This window comes from Lagenorhynchus albirostris, chromosome 7, assembly GCF_949774975.1.
Source record: "Lagenorhynchus albirostris chromosome 7, mLagAlb1.1, whole genome shotgun sequence".
NCBI classification, from domain to species: domain Eukaryota; kingdom Metazoa; phylum Chordata; class Mammalia; order Artiodactyla; family Delphinidae; genus Lagenorhynchus; species Lagenorhynchus albirostris.
In genome coordinates, this window is record NC_083101.1 from 80,305,772 (window position 1) to 80,320,794 (window position 15,023).

Here is a 15,023-nt window from a genome sequence, read left to right on the forward strand (position 1 = left end):
TTTACTTACTAGTGTGTCAATCTCTTCCAAGATCTTCATAAACTGCCCGACTGTGGCTATTACTCTCCTGTCGAGTTTGCAGAGAGCTTCAGCTTGCAAATCCTTGGCCAGAAAACCCTGTGGAGGAATGATGCATTATTGCAAAGGTTCCTTGAGGCTGATGGAAAACTCCAAGCCAAGGCACTGATGAAGCAGCCACACCCTGAGTCCACATTCCCCAACAGGCTGGGCCAGACCTCAGGCCTGCAACTTCACCTCTTAGGAAAAACAGAAAAGCTGGCCCTGGGCCACCCCAAGCACTGTAGTAGGCTGCAGGCCATTACATGGTCTATCTTACACGGTCCACTGGGGTCACAAATGCCTGTGGAGGCCTGGCTCTGGTGAAGCCCCCAGTCACTAGTGTATACCTGCACACGAGAAGCAGACATTAAGAGCACAGGGTTTAGAGTTTGATAGGCCTGGGCTTCAACTCTGACTGCACTGTACTGGCTTGTGACCTTGAGCAAGTTCTTTACCTATCTGTGCCTCGGTGTTCTCATCTTTAAAATGGAGATCATGATACCCACACCCCAGAGGGTTACCATGAGGATAAAGAGAAATAATGTAGACCTTTAATAGAATTCCTGACACAGATGTATGTATGCTAATAAATGGCAGCACTTACATTATTTTTATTAAATTGTCTCTCTGTTTATTCACAATGCTTGGCCTAATGACCAGTTAGCTGGTGACAACAGGTGGACAGCAGGTATCTCTGAGGAAATAAAAGCCATAGGCTACAGATGCAGATTTGACAACATGTAGTATATATTAGCTGGCAATTCCAACTTAAAGAATTTATCCTACCAAAAAAATCGGAAATGGTCAAAAAAGATTTATGTCCGAGGACGTTCGAAGAAGCATTATGGCTTCAAGATGGCGGAGGAGTAAGATGTGGAGATCACAAATACATCAGAAATACATCTACATGTGGAACAACTCCTACAGAACACCTACTGAACGCTGGCAGAAGACCTCAGACTTCCCAAAAGGCAAGAAACTCCCCACGTACCTGGGTAGGGCAAAAGAAAAAAGAAAAAACAGAGACAAAAGAATAGGGACGGGACCTGCACCAGTGGGAGGGAGCTGTGAAGGAGGAAAGGTTTCCACACACTAGGAAGCCCCTTCACTGGCGGAGATGGGGGATGGTGGGGAGGGGAAGCTTCAGAGCCACGGAGGAGAGCGCAGCAACAGGGGTGCAGAGGGCAAAGCGGAGAGATTTCTGCATAGAGGATCGGTGCTGACCAGCACTCACCAGCCCGAGAGGCTTGTCTGCTCACCCTCCAGGGTGGGCGGAGGCTGGGAGCTGAGGTTTGGTCTTCGGAGGTCAGATCCCAGGGAGAGGACTGGGGTTGACTGCGTGAACACAGCCTGAAGGGGGCTAGTGCGCCCCAGCTAGACGGGAGGGAGTCCGGGAAAAGTCTGGACATGCCTAAGAGTAAGGAGACCGTTGTTTCGGGGGTGCACAAGGAGAGGGGATTCAGAGCACCGCGTAAACGAGCTCCAGAGACAGGCGTGAGCCGCGGCTATCAGCGCACACCCCAGAGATGGGCATGAAACGCTAAAGCTACTGCTGCAGCCACCAAGAAGCCTGTGTGCGAGCACAGGTCACTATCCACAGCTCCCTTCCGGGGAGCCTGTGCCGCCCGCCACTGCCAGGGTCCCGGGATCCAGGGACAACTTCCCCGGGAGAACGCACAGCGCACCTCAGGCTGGTGCAACATCACTCTGGCCTCTGACGCCGCAGGCTCGCCCCGCATCCGTACCCCTCCCTCCCCCCGTCCTGAGTGAGCCAGAGCCCACTAATCAGCTTCTCCTTTAACCCCGTCCTGTCTGAGCGAAGAACAGACGCCCTCCAGCGACCTACACGCAGAGGCGGGGCCAAATCCAAAGCTGAACCCCAGGAGTTGTGCGAACAAAGAAGAGAAAGGGAAATCTCTCCCAGCAGCCTCAGGAGCAGCGGATTAAATCTCCACAATCAACTTGATGTACCCTGTATCTGTGGAATACCTGAAAAAGACAACGAATCATCCCAAAATTGAGGCGGTCGACTTTGGGAGCAACTGTAGACTTGGGGTTTGCTGTCTGCATTTAATTTGTTCCTGGTTTTATGTTTATCTTAGTTTAGTATTTACAGTTCATTATCATTGGTAGATTTGTTTATTGATTTGGTTGCTTTCTTCTTCCTTTTTTTTTCTTCTTTTAAAATATATAGATACATATTTTTTTTCCTTTTCTCTTTTTGTGAGTGTGTATGTGTATGCTTCTGTGTGTGATTTTGTCTGTATAGCTTTGCTTTTACCATTTGTCCTAGGGTTCTAGCTGTCCATTTTTTTTTTTGTATAGTTTTTAGCGCTTGTTATCACTGGTGGATTTGTTTTTTGGTTTGGTTGCTCTCTTCTTTCTTTCTTTCCTTCTTTCTTCTCTCTTTTTTTTTTTTTACTACTTTTTAATTTTTTATTTTTAGTAATTATTTTTTATTTTAATAACTTTCTTTTCTTTCCTTCCTTTCTTTCTTTTTTTCTCCCTTTTCTTCTGAGCCATGTGGCTGACAGGGTCTTGGTGCTCCGGTCGGGTGTCAGGCCTCTGCCTCTGAGGTGGGAGAGCCAAGTTCAGGACACTGGTGCACCAGAGACCTCCCGGCTCCTTGTAATATCAAATGGTGAAAGCTTTCCCAGAGATCTCCATCTCAACACTAAGACCCAACTCCGCTCAATGACCAGCAAGCTACAGTGCTGAACACCCTATGCCAAACAACTAGCAAGACAGGAACACAACCCCATCCATTAGCAGAGAGTCTGCATAAAATCATAATAAGGTCACAGACACCCCAAAACACGGTCTTGCCCACCAGAAAGACAAGATCCAGCCTCGTCCACTAGAACACAGGCACTAGTCCCCTCCACCAGGAAGCCCACACAACCCACTGAACCAACCTTAGCCACCGGGGGCAGACACCAAAAACAGCGGGAACTATGAATCTGAAGCCTGCGAAAAGGAGACCCCAAACACAGTAAGTTAAGCAAAATGAGAAGACAAAGAAACACACAGCAGATGAAGGAGCAAGGTAAAAACCCATCAGACCAAACAAATGAAGAGGAAATAGGCAGTATACCTGAAAAAAATTCAGAGAAATGATAGTAAAGATGATCCAAAATCTTGGGAATAGGATGGAGAAAATACAAGAAACGTTTAACAAGGACTAGAAGACCTAAACAGCAAACAAACAATGATGAACAACACAATAAATGAAATTTAAGATTCTCTAGAAGGAATCAATAGCAGAATAACTGAGGCAGAAGAATGGATAAGTGACCTGGAAGATAAAATAGTGGAAATAACTACCTCAGAGCAGAATAAAGAAAAAAGAATGAAAAGAATTGAGGACAGGGCTTCCCTGGTGGCACAGTGGTTGAGAGTCCGCCTGCCGATGTAGCGGGCACTGGTTCGTGCCCCGGTCTGGGAGACCCCACGTGCCACGGAGCGGCTGGGCCTGTGAGCCATGGCTGCTAAGCCTGCGCGAACGGAGCGTGAGCTCCGCAATGGGAGAGGCCACAACAGTGAGAGGGGCCCGCGTACCACAAAAAAGAAAGGAAAAAAAAGAAGTGAGGACAGGCTTAGAGACCTCTGGGACAATATTAAATGCACCAACAGGGCTTCCCTGGTGGCGCAGTGGTTAAGAATCTGCCTGCCGTGCAGGGGTCATGGGTTCGAGCCCTAGTTGGGGAAGATCCCACATGCCATGGAGCAACTATGCCTGTGTGCCACAACTACTGAGCCTGTGCTCTAGAGCCCACAAGCCACGACTGCTGAGCCTGTGTGCCACAACTACTGAAGCCCGTGCGCCTAGAGCCAGTGCTCTGCAGCAAGAGAAGCCACTGCCATAAGAAGCCTACGCACTGCAACGAAGAGTAGCTCCTGCTTGCAGCAACTAGAGAAAGCCCACGCACAGCAACGAACACACAACAAAGCCAAACATAAAAAAATAAATTAATTAAAAAAAAACGCACCAACATTCAAATTATAGGGGTCCCAGAAGAAGAAGAGAAAAAGAAAGGGACTGAAAAAATATTTGAAGAGATTATAGTTGAAAACTTCCCTAATACGGGAAAGGAAATAGTCAAGTCCAGGAAGTGCAAAGAGTCCCATACAGAATAAACCCAAGGAGAAACATGCCAAGACACACATTAATCAAACTACCAAAATTAAACACAAAGGAAAACTATTAAAAGCAGGGAAAAACAACAAATAATATACAAGGGAATCCCCATAAGGCTAACAGCTGATCTTTCAGCAGAAACTCTGCAAACTAGAAGGGAATGGCAGGACATATTTAAAGTGATGAAAGGGAAAAACCTACAACCAAGATTGCTCTACCCAGGAAGGATCTCATTCAGATTTGATGGAGAAATTAAAACCTTTACAGACAAGCAAAAGCTAAGAGAATTCAGCACCACCAAACCAGGTTTACAACAAATGCTAAAGGAACTTCTCTAAGCAGGAAACACAAGAGAAGGAAAAGACCTACAATAATGAACCCAAAACAATTAAGAAAATGGTAATAGGAACAAACATATCGATAATTACCTTAAATGTAAATGGATTAAATGCTCCAACCAAAAGACACAGACTGGCTGAATGGATACAAAAACAAGACCCATATATATACTGTCTACAAGAGACCCACTTCAGACCTAGGGACACATACAGACTGAAAGTGAGGGGATGGAAAATGATATTCCATGCAAATGAAAATCAAAAGAAAGCTGGAGTAGCAAGTCTCATATCAGATAAAACAGACGTTAAAATAAAGACTATTATAAGAGACAAGGACACTACATAATGATCAAGGGATCAATCCAAGAAGAAGATATAACAATTGTAAATATTTATGCACCCAACACAGGAGCACCTCAGTACATAAGGCAAATGCTAACAGCCATAAAAGGGGAAATTGACAGCAACACAATCACAGTAGGGGACTTTAACACCACACTTACACAAATGGACAGATCATCCAAACAGAAAACAAATAAGGAAACACAAGCTTTAGATGATACATTAAACAAGATGGACTTAATTGATATTTATAGGACATTCCATCCAAAAACAAAAGAATACACTTTCTTCTCAAGTGCTCATGGAACATTCTCCAGGATAGATCATATCTTGGGTCACAAATCAAGCCTTGGTAAATTTAAGAAAATTGAAATCATATCAAGTGTCTTTTCCAACCACAAAGCTATGAGACTAGATAACAATTACAGGAAAAAAAATCTGTAAAAAATACAAGCATATGGAGACTAAACAATACACTACTTAATAACCAAGAGATCACTGAAGAAATCAAAGAGGAAATCAAAAAATACCTAGAAACAAATGACAATGAAAACACGACTATCCCAAACCTATGGAATGCAGCAAAAGCAGTTCTAAGAGGGAAGTTTACAGCAATACAATCCTACCTCAAGAAAAAAGAAACATCTCAAATAAACAACCTAACCTTACACCTAAAGTAATTAGAGAAAGAAGAACGAAAAAACTCCCAAAGTTAGCAGAAGGAAAGAAATCATAAAGATCACAACAGAAATAAATGAAAAAGAAATGAAGGAAACAATGGCAAACATCAATAAAACTAAAAGCTGGTTGTTTGAGAAGATAAACAAAATTGATAAACCATTAGCCAGACTCAACAAGAACAAAAGGGAGAAGACTCAAATCAATAGAATTAGAAATGAAAAGGGAGAAGTAACAACTGACACTGCAGAAATACAAAGGATCATGAGAGATTACTACAAGCAACTCTATGCCAATAAAATGGACAACCTGGAAGAAATGGACAAATTCTTAGAAAAGCACAACCTTCTGAGACTGATCCAGGAAGAAATAGAAAATATAAACAGACCATTCACAAGCACTGAAATTGAGACTGTGATTAAAAATCTTCCAACAAACAAAAGCCCAGGACCAGATGGCTTCACAGGTGAATTCTATCAAACATTTAGAGAAAAGCTAACACCTGTGCTTCTCAAACTCTTCCAAAATATAGCAGAGGGAGGAACACTCCGAAACTCATTCTACCAGGCCCCCATCACCCTGATACCAAAATGAGACAAAGATGTCACAAAGAAAGAAAACTACAGGCCAATATCACTGATGAACATAGATGCAAAAATCCTCAACAAAATACTAGCAAACAAAATCCAATAACACATTAAAAGGATCATACACCATGATCAAGTGGGGTTTATCCCAGGAATGCAAGGATTCTTCAATATACACAAATCAATTAATGTGATATACCATATTAACAAATTGAAGGATAAAAACCATATGATCATCTCAATAGATGAAGAAAAAGCTTTTGACAAACTTCAACACCCATTTATGATAAAAACCCTCCAGAAAGAAGGCATAGAGGGAACTTACCTCAACATAATAAAGGCCATATATGACAAACCCACAACCAACATCGTTCTCAATGGTGAAAAACTGAAACCATTTCCGCTAAGATCAGGAACAAGACAAGGTTGCCCACTCTCACCACCTTTCTTCAACATAATTTTGGAAGTTTTAGCCACAGTAATGAGAGAAGAAAAGGAAATAAAAGGAATCCAAATTGCAAAGGAAGAAGTAAAGCTGTCACTGTTTGGAGATGACATGATACCGTACGTAGAAAAGCCTAAAGATGCTACCAGAAAACTGCTAGAGATAATCAATGAATTTGGTAAAGTAGCAGGATACAAAATTAATGCACAGAAATCTCTTGCATTCCTACACACTAATGATGAAAAATGTGAAAGAGAAATTAAGGAAAAACGCCCATTTACCATTGCACCAAAAAAAATAAAATACCTAAGAATAAACCTACCTAAGGAGACAAAAGACCTGTATGCAGAAAACTATAAGACACTGATGAAATAAATTAGAGATGATACGAAGAGATGGAGAGATATACCATGTTCTTGGATTGGAAGAATCAATATTGTGAAAATGACTATACTACCCAAAGCAATCTACAGATTCAACGCAATCCCTATCAAACTACCAACGGCACTTTTCACAGAACTAGAACAAAAAGTTTCACAATTTGTATGGAAACACAAAAGACCCCGAATAGCCAAAGCAATCTTGAGAAAGAAAAACGGAGCTGGAGGAATCAGGCTCCCGGACTTCAGACTATACTACAAAGCTACAGTAATCAAGACAGTATGGTACTGGCACAAAAACAGAAATACAGATCAATGGAACAGGATAGAAAGCCCAGAGATAAACCCATGCACGTATGGTTACCTTATCTTTGATAAAAGAGGCAAGAATATATAATGGAGAAAAGACAGGCTCTTTGATAAGTGGTGCTGGGAAAACTGGACAGGTACATGTAAAAGAATGAAATTAGAACACTCCCTAACACCATACACAAAAATAAACTCAAATGGATTAAAGACCTAAATGTAAGGCCAGACACTATCAAACTCTTAGAGGGAAACATAGGCAGAACACTCTATGATATAAATCACAGCAAGATCCTTTTTGACCCACCTCCTAGCGAAATGGAAATAAAAACAAAAATAAACAAAGGGGACCTAATGAAACTTAAAAGCTTTTGCACAGCAAAGGAAACCATAAACAAGACGAAAAGACAACCCTCAGAATGGGAGAAAATATTTGCAAATGAAGCAACTGACAAAGGATTGATCCCCAAAATTTACAAGCAGCTCATGTAGCTCAATATCAAAAAAACAAACAACGCAATCCAAAAATGGGCAGAAGACCTAAATAGACATTTCTCCAAAGAAGATATACAGATGGCCAACAAACACATGAAAGATGCTCAACATCACTAATCATTAGAGAAATGCAAATCAAAACTACAATGAGGGGGCTTCCCTGGTGGTGCATTGTTTGAGAGGCCGCCTGCCGATGCAGGGGACGCGGGTTCGTGACCTGGTCCAGGAAGATCCCACATGCTGTGGAGTGGCTGGGCCAGTGAGCCATGGCCGCTAAGCCTGCGTGTCCAGAGCCTGTGCTCCGCAACGGGAGAGGCCACAACAGTGAGAGGCCCGTGTACCGCAAAAAAAAAAAAAAAATCTACAAACAATAAATGCTGGAGAGGGTGTGGAGAAAAGGGAACCCTCTTGCACTGTTGGTGGGAATGTAAATTGATACAGCCACTATGGAGAACAGTATGGAGGTTCCTTAAAAAACTAAAAATAGAACTACCATAGGAGCCAGTAATCCCACTACTGGGCATGTACCCTGAGAAAACCAGAATTCAAAAAGAGTCATATACCACAATATTTACTGCAGCTCTATTTACAATAGCCAGGACATGGAAGCAACCTAAGTGTCCATCGACAGATGAATGGGTAAAGAAGATGTGGCACATATATACAATGGAATATTACTCAGCCATAAAAAGTAAATAAATCGAGTTATTTGTAGTGAGTTGGATGGACCTAGAGTCTGTCATACAGAGTGAAGTCAGAATGAGAAAAAGAAATACCATATGCTAAAACATATACATATATGGAATCTAAAAAAAAGAAAGATGGCTCTGAAGAACCTAGGGGCAGGACAGGAATAAAGATGTAGAGAATGGACTTGAGGACATGGGGAAGGGGAAGGGTAAGCTGGGACGAAGTGGCATGGACTTATATATACTACCAAATGTAAAATAGATAGCTAGTGGGAAGCAGCCGCATAGCACAGGGAGATCAGCTCGGTGCTTTGTGACCACCCAGAGGGGTGGGGTAGGGAAGGTGGGAGGGAGACAGAGGAGGGAGGAGATACGGGGATATGGGTATATGTATAGCTTATTCACTTTGTTATAAAGCAGAAACTAGCACACCACTGTAAAGCAATTATACTCCAATAAAGATGTTAAAAAAAAAAGGAAGCACTATACATAATGGTAAAATAACATTAGGTGATGAATAATAGAGAATTGGTTAGGTAAACCATGATCCATTCATATGATGAAATAAATACTATGGAAGTTTTGAAAAGTATGACCTTTTTTTTTTCAGTCAAAACATTTTTTCTTTATTTAGGTATAGTTGATTTACAATACTGTGTTCGTTTCAGGTATACAGCAAAGTGATTTGGTTACATATGATCATTTTTAATGACATGGGAAAATGTTCAATTTTTTAAACCAATAAAGGAACAATTTACAAACAAAGTGTACCTAACATTATACCAATTTTTTTAAGATGAAAAAATAGATTCCAGTTTTTAGTAATGATTATCTTTGAATTGGGGGTCTTACAGGTAATTATTATTTTTCATATTAGTGCCCATGTTTTCTTAAAAGCTATGTACAATCAGCATGTATTACTTTTGTAATTAAAACACAAACACATCTATAAATGTTATAAAATGAAGGGATCATAAATAAGTATGTGCTTTGGGGCTGTTCCTCATCCTTATTTGGTTTCAGTACTCCACCTCTAATACTATAAGGAATTGAATAGGATGACCCCTATGCCCACCCCAAGATCATGGTCAACTTGGACCTTCTATGAATCCACACAATGTTCTTTGCCTTGCCAAATACATTATAGCTGACTAGACTGAGAGAAGCTACTTATTCTATTTTAGACACATGATCCTAGCACAGCAGGTGTTCTCCTAGGAGCACAAATGGATGCTGGCTGGGGTTTGGAAATAACAGTGTTGATAACACTTACAAAGCACTTAGTATATGTCAGGCTCAAATTATGTAATTTAATCCCCACAACAGCCCTAAGAGGGAGGTACCATCATTACTCCCTTTTTACAGATGAGGAACCTGAGACAAAGGCAAACTTGCCCACAGTAACAGAAAGGATAGAGCCAGGGTCTGAACCCAGGGAGTCTGACAACAAAGTCCGCCCTTGTAACCACATATTTGTATCTCCAGAGAATTCTCATAGAAGGCAGAACGACAAAGTCCACGGAGAGGGTTACCTGCTGGATTCCAGTAAGCTCTTTACTCAACTCTTCCAGTTGGTCAGCTATCTTCTCCACAGACTTCTCCAAATCTTTCAACTTCTTTATTTCAGCTTCTTCCTCTGGACTGTTCTAAAATGTTTAAGAATAAAATGAAGTCAAGAATTTTTTTTCTGTCAGGAAAAAAAAATCTGACCACAATTGGGTTAAATCACTGACCTAGAAAAAATCGTCTTAACTCTGTTGCTTCTTAGAAGGCAAGCTGGAGGGTTATACATGAAGGTTTTCTATCTACAAAGACTCTAGACTAGATAGAGAGAAGGTATCAGGTACACATTCTGGCAAGAGAGCCCTGACGGCTTGGGTTCAGAGAACAAAGCTGATCCATGTGCCAGATTCAACCTCAGCCTGGGGCTGATGACCAACAGATTCCGGACTGAAGCCTGGAGTGTTAACAAGTTACAGTGAATGCCTGTGAGGAGTCCAGAACGGTGAGACAGGTGGAATTCTACCCTTCCTTTAAATGGAATTCCTGAGCTCTCTCATTCAATATGATGATGATGATGAATACTTTTACTGTATGTATGGCATCCCCTGTATGCCAGGTTTCATCCTAAGCACTTCACCTGTATTACTGTTTAAGCCTTACCACAATCCAGTGAAGGAGGTACTGTTTCAGATGATGAAATTGAGGTTACTGTAAAGTAACTTAAGGTTACACAGCCCAAAATAGGTAGAAGAGACTTAAATTGGACTTGGCTCCACATACTCCAGGACAGCTCCAACTGAGGGTCCTAAAGCTTCTTCAAACTCAACCCTTGGGTTCTGCTCATTGCCCATCACCATTCTCCCTGACCCTTGAGCAAGAAATCTCTAGATTATTTCCCCTTCTCTCACCTTAATTGGTAGCCAGCAGCTTCCTGCTTTTACACTACCCTAAATTGTTCACATTCTTCTTTGTGGCCAAATCCTGAGTGCCAGTCTCCTGGCAGTTCCAAGTCTGGAGTAGACTTTCCGTGCCTCCACTTTGCTAATCTCTGCCCTCTCTCGGCTCTGAATCAGCCACCTCACTCGAAGTAAGGGAACTTCACAGGACCAACAATTCCACTGTGTCACAATGCAGGGCTGGCTATGGCCCTCTCTCATCACCCCAGGGCCTACTTTTCTCACCAACTGGCTTTTTCTCCATCACCTCTTTAGTCTGAACCTTTCTTTCCAGCCAAAGAGGGTTTATCCTTATGTGAGATTTTGGTAAAAAGAATGGTTAAAGGAAGAGAGGCTCCTGAAGTTTGCAGAGTACTTATTTTTAAAATCTACAGGTTTATTCTAACAAAACACTCTCTTGCAAATCCCCCTCCAAGTGAGTAGGGACTGCCTCAGGCACTATTTTAACCAGACTGATTCCACCACCAACACAAAAGCCACATTACTGAGGCAGCATAACCACTCCTAATTCCCAGAGTGAAAGCCCTAAACAACAGGAGCTGGAGGGTGTGAGAACTGGTGACTCCAGGGAACAAAGAGACTACATTTGTTTAGAGAGCGCTACTTCACCAGTGCCAACCTTGGCTCCCCGACTTGGCCTTCTAAACAGAAACATGCATAAAAGACCTTCGTCATTTGATTCTGAGGTATTCTGGTGGAAAAAGCAACTTACCTTTTTCCCAATTAACATGACCCGGCAACCATTTTGTATTCCAAGTGCTGACAATGGCGTCTCCATTTCTTTCAGAGATTTTCCTGAACAAAGAAGAAAGTGATGTCAGGTTGCAACAATTGCACAACAGTGAAAACAGATTTCAGCAAGGGTACAGGAAGTAGTGTGTTCACTAATAAGAAGAGGATGAATTGGTATAAGCTTTTTAGGTTTCTTGACCCAGTCAGTAACTTCATTTTAGATATTTACCCTAACACATAACTGGACATGTGCCTGCACAATAACTGTTATACAATAACTATTATTCATAATAGTGAGAAACTGGAAAGAGCCCAAAATTCAGGAATAGGGGACTGATTAACTATACATCAGTACAACAGAAGACTTTGTAGGCATCAAAGCTCATTTTTTTCAGGAAACTTCAATGCCATAATACATGTTGATGACCCAGTGTTATAAGAAGATCACTAGAAATGATCCTAGTTTTGTCAACTAAAAAAAAAAGCCACAAATGAGAACCCACACTTTGGGATGCCAGGACAAACAAACAAAAAGAGGCTGGACGGAAATATATTGAATTGTTATGAGGGGTTTTATCCAGGAGAACATTTTCTTTTTTGTGCTTTCCTCTATTTTCAAACATGGATTTCTGTTGCCTTTATAATTCTAAAATGAAACGTTTTTAAAAAGAAAAGACAAGGAGCTGTACTATGAAGTACAAATATAAATGCTTCCCATCACTAAATTTTTTATGACTGGCACCAAATGGGATACATTTAGCCTCATCAGATACCAGAATAATGGGTTCCCATGGGAATGGGAAGACCAGAGAATGGGGATGGGAGTAGGTGTGTCCTGGCAGAAATCAGCATCATCCACTGGGCCTGCCACATCCAGGTCCTGGTAAGTTTGTTCAATACCTTCTCTGTGCCAGCACTATGCCAAGCATTGGACACATAGCAGCATCTCTGCCCTTGTGGAGTTTGTTATTGTATTAGAGAAATCAGATGTTCAGTGACTATGAAGACAATTATTTAATAGGAATTTCAGTACAAGTTATGCAAAAGTGGTAGGGAGTGCCATCTGAACACAATGGGAAGAGGATCTAACTTGGCCAGGGAAGACTGCCCATGTGCTTCATCAAAAATGGTAATATTTCTGTCACCTTCATGTGACTTCAACTCTAATACCTGTTCAAATGTTTGCAAGTGTCCAGTGCATAGTAGGTCCTCAATACATATTTGTTGAAGTGATGAATAAATTAACAAGCAAATAAGAATTGTCCTAGTATCGAAACTGAGAGTTTCTATTATTAAAGTTAAGCGGTTTTAAATAGGCCTTTTAGCAATGAGGGCTCAAAGCTGGAAGAGAAATACCTACCCTTAAATATGAGTTTCTGAAAAGGCAGCGGGACCCCTGTGGCCTCTTCAACAACCTGGGCCAGGTCTTGGACAATTGGTTCACTACAGCCTTCTTGCGGGATAACTTGAAGATCATGCTTCTCATTGCCTGGGGAGAGAGAAAAGTGTTGAAGAAAACTCTTTCACACAAACCAATATAGGCTGACACTTTATTTACCCAGCCTTCAAGGCCTGCTCAAGGATTTTTGTTTCCTTTATTATAGTAACTAACAATATCAGTGATATCAGCTAACATTTTAAGCACTTAACATGCATAAGGGGCTGACTAGGCTCATTTCCTGCATGATCTTATTTAATTCTCAGAACAGCCCCATGAAGTAGGTACTACCTATTATTCCCCATTTCACAGATAAGCAAACTATGAGTTCAGTCCAATTAAGACCTGCCTAATGAGACCCAACTCTAGAATTAGAACTTGACCTCAGATCTATCTGATTTCAAAGTCCGTGCCTTTCTTCACAAGCCATCTGCATCCTGTGGCCTGACTGTCCTCTACTCTGTGTTGTACTGGGCAAGGTACTATTTTTGTCTCCTTTGCTGTAATGGGCAAGGAAATGTTTTTCCTCCAGGTCTCTCCCACTGGGGACACCTCGGCACATACATGGTTGGTGCCCAGTGAATAGACGAATGAATAAACTCAAACAGCAGAAATTCCTTTTCGGAGCAGAGGTGCTAATTCTTTTCTGGGTATGTGGACAATAAGGAGGTAGCCTGTGCCGGTGCATCATGCCAAGCCTTAAGCCTACTCAACAGCCACATGTAGTGAGTGGGACAGGTGTTACCAACTCTGCTTCTATGTGAAGTAGAAACCAGCTGCCTAGAAAGGAGACATCCCAAGGTCACTTAAACCTGAATTATCTAGAATCCTGGTCACCAGATTCCGAGGCCCAGGGGTCTCCCCTAATTGGTCCTGAAGAAACCTCATGGACTCAGCTATCTGGAGAACTCGACACAGAACTTTGTCTAGTTCTGTGTCAACTCCAAAAGTAGGCAGACCCAAAGGGTGCCCAGAGTGTACGCTTGAACCCAGGGCTCACTCAAAAAGCGGACAAGAGTTCAGACTCTCGCACACACGTAGGTGTCCAGACACACAACAGTCATACACAACATGGCTAAAAAGAGCCAGGCACAAAGACCCACAATAACTACGCAGGCACACACTAACACATACAACCAGGACCACGATGTGAAGCACGGACATCGAGGATCTAACAAATGGCCTGAGACAAAACACACCAGCCACATGCAAAGGTGTGCCGAACAAAAGATCCGTACAAAAGCCGGCCCCACGGACACAAACCAGATCCCACGCTTCCGGACGCCAGAAGAACACAAGGACACACGCTTCGGGAGGGCACGTGGCCAAACCCACAGACCCCCGCCAGACTTTTCGCAGCCCGCGCTCACTGTGGGTGACGGTTACGCTGAGCCCGGCTGCCGCCATTTCCTCGCTCCGGGCCACCTCTTCACTTAGGGCCACCTCTTCGCTTCCGACCGCCTCTTCGCTCCGGGACCCCTCTTCGCTCCGGGTCACCTCTTCGCTCCGGGTCACCTCTTCGCTCCGGGCCGACCGAGGCCGTGCTTTCTTCTTCACCCGCGGCCTGCGAACGCAGGCGGCGGCGCCCCTGGTGGATCCGGCACGCCCTCTGGTCACACTCCGGACGGCTGATCGCTGGCAGGGAGGCGGACCGCGCTCGGCTGGGGGCACCGACTGGCGCGGCTCCCGGCCCAGCCGAGGGGCGCGCCGCCGGGGGCCCAGCCGCTCCCGGTCGCCTCGCGATCTCCGAGCGCCGCCGCGCTCCGCCAGACCCGCGCTAGTAGCCCACCCAGCGGTGGAGGCTGAGCGCGGCGCCCCGCGACCCCGCCCGGCTACTTCCACGCTCCGCCCGGGCCTGCCGGCCCCGCCCCTCGGAGCAGCCCTGCTCCCGCCAGGCTCTATTCCGCTACCGCCGCCCCGGGCCCCACCCACTCAG

At 43.3% G+C, this 15,023-nt stretch overlaps 1 protein-coding gene across 8 annotated transcripts in view; it reads right to left on the reverse strand.

The window, feature by feature from the left end:
- The window catches only part of BAG1 (BAG cochaperone 1), a 57,483-nt gene extending 42,524 nt beyond the window's left edge, over positions 1 to 14,959 (reverse strand). For 7 of the 8 annotated variants that reach the window (XM_060155220.1, XM_060155222.1, XM_060155215.1 and 4 more), the window contains exons 1-5: positions 14,458 to 14,646; positions 13,010 to 13,138; positions 11,630 to 11,712; positions 9,991 to 10,104; positions 10 to 117 (exon numbers count right to left, since the gene is read on the reverse strand). In XM_060155220.1, coding sequence (XP_060011203.1) covers positions 10 to 117; positions 9,991 to 10,104; positions 11,630 to 11,712; positions 13,010 to 13,138; positions 14,458 to 14,494 — 471 coding nt within the window. In that variant the 5' untranslated portion in view covers positions 14,495 to 14,646. Of the gene's footprint in view, positions 1 to 9; positions 118 to 9,990; positions 10,105 to 11,629; positions 11,713 to 13,009; positions 13,139 to 14,457 lie in introns of all 8 variants that reach the window. The other variant, XM_060155214.1, reaches the window with a different exon arrangement.
- Positions 14,960 to 15,023: the final 64 nt, after the last annotated feature.